We start from the raw sequence: 6,282 nt of genomic DNA on the forward strand, positions 1-6,282 counted from the left end.
CGGATCTGACACTTTGCAGTGCTCTGTGTCAGATCAGCGATCACACAGGCACTGCAGGAGGCTTGCAGGCGCCTGCTCTGAGCAGGCGCTTGCAAGCCACCTCCCTGCAGGACCCGGAGGACCCCAAGTGGCCATTTTGGATCTGGGCCTGCAGGGAGGAGGTAGGAGACCCTCGGAGCATCACGATCACATCGCGTTGCTCCAAGGGTCTCAGAGAATCACGCAGGGAGCCCCCTCCCTGTACGCTGCTTCCCTGTGCCGCCGGAACGCTGCGATCATCTTTGCTCGCAGTGTGCTGGGTGTTAATGTGCCAGGAGAGGTCCGTGACCGCTCCTGGAACATAGTGCCGGATGTCAGCTGCGATAGTCAGCTGACACCCGGCCCTGATCGGTCGCGCTCCCCCCGTGAGGGTGGCTGATCAGTGATGACGTACTATCCCGTCGGTTGTCATACGGGTCCATACCACCTCGACGGAATAGTACGTCATATGTCAGAAAGGGGTTAATCACTGGTGTTTGTGCAGTGTGGCGGTCATTGTTGCTGTGGTGTTGTGCTTGTGGGATGTTGTGCCCTGCAGTCATGGGGACTCAGCCTCGCAGCATGGGTGCTGTCAGGCACCAGGGCGCCCACCATGGTGATATATCGTCGCTGCGATGATGGTTTGAACACCATGCTGCACTTTTTAGTTTAGGGACCAACTGAGAGGTTCACTGTGACATGGTAGTGGGCTTCATAAAGTCTGATCAGAATGTTAAACTAAGAACCTCATGTTCAGTTTTGTAAATCTATGCCTAGCGTAATTAAATGAACGTATGATTTTTGGATGTGTGGTGTATGTCTTTTTTTTCTACAGTTTTGGCACTCACATATTTAGGACTTGCGACCTAGTAGGAAATATCGGTGAACCCTATCCATTAGGGCCAGTGTAACATTCAAAGGTGCTTAAAGAGAATTCAGTGGTGACAGGGCTAGTATTGAGAGTGACGCACGTTAACCTCTTCATGACATACTGCAGGAGCCTGCCATGTACAGTGGGTACACAAAGTATTCAGACCCTTTTAAATTTTTCACTCTTTCTTTCATTGCAGCCATTTGGTAAATTCAAAAAAGTTATTTTTTTTCTCATTAATGTACACTCTGCACCCCATCTTAATGGAAAAAAACAGAAATGTAGAAATGTTGGCAAATTTATTAAAAAAGAAAAACCGAAATATCACATGGTTATAAGTGTTCAGACCTTTTGCTCAGACACTCATATTTAAGTCAGATGCTGTCCATTTCCTTGTGATCCTCCTTGAGATGATTCTACTCCTTCATTGGAGTAGAGCTGTGTTTAATTAAACTGATACGACTCAATTTGTGAGACCAAATGAGAATTATGAGGTCAAAGGAACTGGCCAAGGAGCTCAGAGATAGAATTGTGGCAAGTCAAAGATCTGACAAAGGTTACAAAAGAATTTCTGCAGTACTCAAAGCTCCTAAGAGCACAGTGGCCTCCATAATCCTTAAATGGAAAAATCCTTAAATAAAAGAAGTTTGGGACCACCAGAAGTCTTCCTAGACCTGGCCGTCCAGCCAAACTGAGCAATCGTGGGAGAAGAGCCTTGGTGAGAGAGGTAAAGAAGAACCCCAAGATCACTGTGGTTGTGCTCCAGAGATGCAGTAGGGAGATGGAAGAAAGTTCCACAAAGTCAACTATCACTGCAGCCCTCCACCAGTCGGGCCTTTATTGCAGAGTGACCCAACGGAAGCCTCTCCTCATTGCAAAACATTTGAAAGCCTGCATAGAGTTTGCTAAAACGCACATGAAGGACTCCCAGACTATGAGAAATAAGATTCTCTGGTGCAAGATGGTGCACCACCACATTATGGGTGTCAGGTCTGAGCATTCCTACATGAACAGTTTCCTGGAAAGCGGATTGGTCGTCCTGGGTCAGTTGAATGGCCACCAAGGTCTCCCGATCTGACCCCCTTAGACTTTTATCTTTGGGGTCATCTGAAGGCAATTGTCTATGCTGTGAAAATACGAGATGTGCAGCATCTGAAACAATCGATACTGGAAGCCTGTGCTAGCATTTCTTCTGCAGTGTTGCTATCTTTATTACTTGTAAATAACTAATGAAAGAATAAAGTTACGTTAAAACCAAGCATACCATTGTTTTTCTTGTGAAATTCTCAACAAGTTTGATATAGCACAGCCCCCTCAGTATATCACACAGCCCACGCAGTATATCACACTGCCCATGTAGTATATAGCACAGCCCTCGCAGTATTTCACACAGCCAACGCAGTATATCACACTGCCCATGTAGTATATAGCACAGCCCTCGCAGTATATCACACAGCCCTCGCAGTATATCGCACAGCCCCCGCAGTATATCACGCAGCCCACGCAGTATTTAGCAGTGTGGGCACCATATCCCTGTTAAAAAAAAATAATTAAAGTAAAAAATAGTGATATACTCACCCACCGGGATCCACCGAAGCTCTGGCGATGCGCGCGCGGCTGCCGCCATCTTCCGTTCCCAGGATGCATTGCAAAATTACCCAGAAGACTTAGTGGTCTCGCGACTACGGAGGGCGAGAATAGTATGTTTTTGTTTTTTTTAATTATTTTTAACATTACATTTTTTCACTATTGATGCTGCATAGGCAGCATCAATAGTAAAAAGTTGGGAACACACAGGGTTAATAGCAGCGGTAACAGAGCGCGTTACCCACGGCATAACGTGGTCTGTTACCGCTGCCATTAACCCTGTGTGAGCGCTGACTGGAGGGGAGTATGGAGCGGGCGCCGGGCACTGACTGCGGGGAGTGACTGCGGCACTATGAACGGTATTGTCTTGCGCTGGCTCTCTGGGCCCGTATAGCTTGCTGTTTGGCTTCCAGGTACCGTTCATAGTGCCGCATTTGGCACATAATAATTTTTTATGGGGACGACATTGCTATATAACAACCCGTAGCCAGGTCTATATGCATATGGTGATCCTTTCAGTAACATATAGGGGTGTGTGCCTACGCGTCTGTTGTGTTGTCAATATGTGGGATCAACAGCAGCGATGCTTTATTCATGTTGTCACATTTCTATTTCAGGTATTCACCCTGCACTTTTGTCTCTAGTACTTTGATTCCACGTCTTGCAAAATCACCTTTTATTCAATATCCTTCGGGGTGGCTAGGCTGTATTATAGACCGACAGTCCTTCTATAGGACCTGTGATTAATACCTTACAGTGTTCCCATTATTTTCCTTATACATGTTTCACAGTGCATATTGTCCTTTTTTGAAGTTCACGACTCACTGGGCACCAGTCCGGATCGGTTCAGACCGCCACAACTGTCATCTTTCACATAACATGTGATGTATTTTATCCTGAGCAGATCATATCATGTTTTGTTTTGTAGGTATTCAATGTGCATCATGTTTCTTTTTTGCTAAAAAATCTTCATGTTGTTTTTGTATATGTATTTCAGTACATCAAAAGTGTTTCTGATGAAGGTCTTGTGATTAGACCGAAAACGTTTAAACATTTGAACTGGATGCACAAAATAAACGAAATATTCAAATTCATCTTGCATAAAAACTTCTGAGTGCCAAGTGATTTATTGCTATTGACTGACGGGCTGGAAACCTGACTTGTGCACCTCCAAGGAGCCTTGAGTGCCGTGGCTACTAGTTCTAGACGATTCATTTGAGGGCAGTGACAGAAGCTGTGGGGTGGTGAAGGTGTCACTCACCTTTGCTTCTATCACTTTCCCATGATGTCATCTCGTTTCAGAGAAAAAACAACAGTATCAGAAGCAGGGACTGTGGCGTCAACTGAAGATGTAGGTGGTAAGAAGTGTGGCTGCAGCTACTGAAGATACGGGTTACAGGGACAGAACTGCTGATGAACTAGAGTATGAAAGAGGTTGAGATGAGTGACCGTAACGTTGTCTTCTAATGATGTCCAGTTTTAGGTGGGTGATAAAACTGAGTACTAAGAGCAAAGCGGTCCTCCTCTGATGTCCTGTTTGAGACTTTCCTCAAATTAAACATCACAGGAAAAAAAAAACTATATATTGTAGGAAATGGCAGAATAGGGAGAATGACGCAAAATCATTGATCAAAATTACAATCTGATTGTTGTAATGACAGATGTTCTGCGCCTGCCTTACTACAGAAGGAAGCAGTTGCTATGTCACCGCTAGTTGAGCCCATTGAAGCGCAGCTGCGTGAGATGGCCATTGTTCTCTATTTTTCTCCCTGCCCTCCACTTTGCCAATCTTTCTTCCAATGAACTGGAAATAAAGGATTTATGAATCACATACCCGGTGAGTGCCGCTTTTCACATTTTTTTTCGAGATGCATGATTCGAAATTGTAATGTGAGCACCACAGATAGACGTGATGGACGGCACATTGCTCTGCAAGAGAGCGTTTTGAAGACTATTCGTATCACCACATGCTGGGATTGGTGCCTTATCAGAATGACTTTGTAATCTTTTCTGAACAATCAGCATTTTATTTATTCATCTATGCACTGCCAGAAGTTATGAGACCATGAGGCTGCAAATTCCTCAGTATCTCCGCCCACCTCGCTTGACTGACAGTCTGCAACTGAAATCTTCATAAAGCCGCAGTCTCCAGAGCACAAAAAATAGCCTGTCTTCCAGGAGAACTTTCAGTGTGTAACCACAATCTGCTGCAATAACCAAGCTGACCAAGAGTAACGCTGCACATGTACATTAGGTCTATAGAACAACATGGTAGATTAGCTCAGACTTCAGGAAAGTCTTCCCTGTCAGTCACATTGTAGGCAGCAGAAGGAAGGAAATTAAATTACTGATGAAGTGTAAGAATACTGAACCACTCTCTTAAAATTATTTACATATTTGCTAGGAAAACAGGAAAAATAGTTTTTTGAAGGACGAAAGAGGTCTACTGTAGAAACATTCCCATGTGCACTGTGAGGATTGTTTAATGAATGTGACGCTATGGTGACCTTCAGTGATCATGGTTGTTCTACAGTAGTGCCAGATATGTGCCAGATATCTCTGGCCTCCCCTCTAGCACCACTCCAATCCATCCTACACTCTGCTGCCCGACTAATCCACCTGACTCCCCATGATTCCCCAGCCTCTCCTCTCTGTCAAGCCCTTTACTGGCTTCCTATTGTCCAGAGGCTCCAGTTCAAAACACTAACTATGACATACAAAGCCATCCACCACCTGTCTCCTCCATACATCTGTGACATGGTCTCCCGGTACTTACCCACACGCAACTGTCGATCCTCTCAAGATCTCCTTCTACTCCCCTCTTATCTCTTCTTCCCACAACCGCATACAAGACTTCTCCCGTGCTTCCCCCATACTCTGGAACTCTCTACCCAAACACATCAGACTCTCGCCTACCACGGAAACCTTCAAAAAGAACCTGAAGACCCACCTCTTCCGACAAGCCTACAACCTGCAGTGATCCTTAGTCTGCTGACTGCCGCATGACCAGCTCTACCCTCTCCTAGTATCTCCTCACCCATTACCGGTAGACTGTGAGCCCTCGCGGGCAGGGTCCTCTCTCCTTCTGTACTTGTATGTGCCTTGTTTTGCTCATGTTTATTGTGCTTGTCTATATTTGCCCCTTTCAGGTGTAAAGCACCATGGAATAAATGGCGCTATAAAAATGTACAATAATAATAATAATAATAATAAAGAACACCAGATGCCTATGGTATTTTTTCAAGAAAGAAATAAATTATTTTTTCTATCCATTTTGAAACTTTTGTAATATTTACACCTTTTTTCAATCAATGTGACCATCAACTGACCTTACTACTGATTTCAGCTGCGGTTGATCATGCATTGTAGTAGTAATGTAGCACAGCATGCTGCATATTGCCATGACCCGCCAAGGATCATTTAAATAGAGGAATGAGACCGGGCTAACAGAGAAAGTTCTGCTTGTTAGTAGCTCTTCATTTTAGTAGAAAAGGGGAAAATGCAGATAAATATCAATGCAGATGATAAGACACGAAAAAGAAAAATCTAATGTACAAGAAGCAGGGGCCCGCGTAACTACAATAGCTGCAGGGGTTGCAAGTACACCCAGTCCCTGGAGCATAGAGAGCCCAAAAGGCCCTCAGGCCTATATAAAAAAGACCAATACTAAAAGACTTGCAGTAATTGGGGGGCCCGATGGGGCTTCAACATTGGGGCCCATGAGCGTCAAGTTATACCACTGACAAGAAGTCCATGCCCCCTGTATATTTTAACTATCATCTATCATTTCAACAAATTTGTATTGG

At 44.6% G+C, this 6,282-nt stretch overlaps 1 protein-coding gene across 2 annotated transcripts in view; it reads left to right on the plus strand.

Moving 5' to 3' along the window:
- LOC143804570 (uncharacterized) overlaps positions 1–4,078 on the plus strand; it is a 28,049-nt gene extending 23,971 nt beyond the window's left edge. For both annotated transcript variants that reach the window (XM_077282799.1, XM_077282801.1), the window contains one exon: positions 3,094–4,078. In XM_077282799.1, coding sequence (XP_077138914.1) covers positions 3,094–3,223 — 130 coding nt within the window. In that variant the 3' untranslated portion in view covers positions 3,224–4,078. The remainder of the gene's footprint in view (positions 1–3,093) is intronic.
- Positions 4,079–6,282: the final 2,204 nt, after the last annotated feature.

Source organism: Ranitomeya variabilis, chromosome 2 (genome assembly GCF_051348905.1).
Source record: "Ranitomeya variabilis isolate aRanVar5 chromosome 2, aRanVar5.hap1, whole genome shotgun sequence".
Classification (NCBI taxonomy): domain Eukaryota; kingdom Metazoa; phylum Chordata; class Amphibia; order Anura; family Dendrobatidae; genus Ranitomeya; species Ranitomeya variabilis.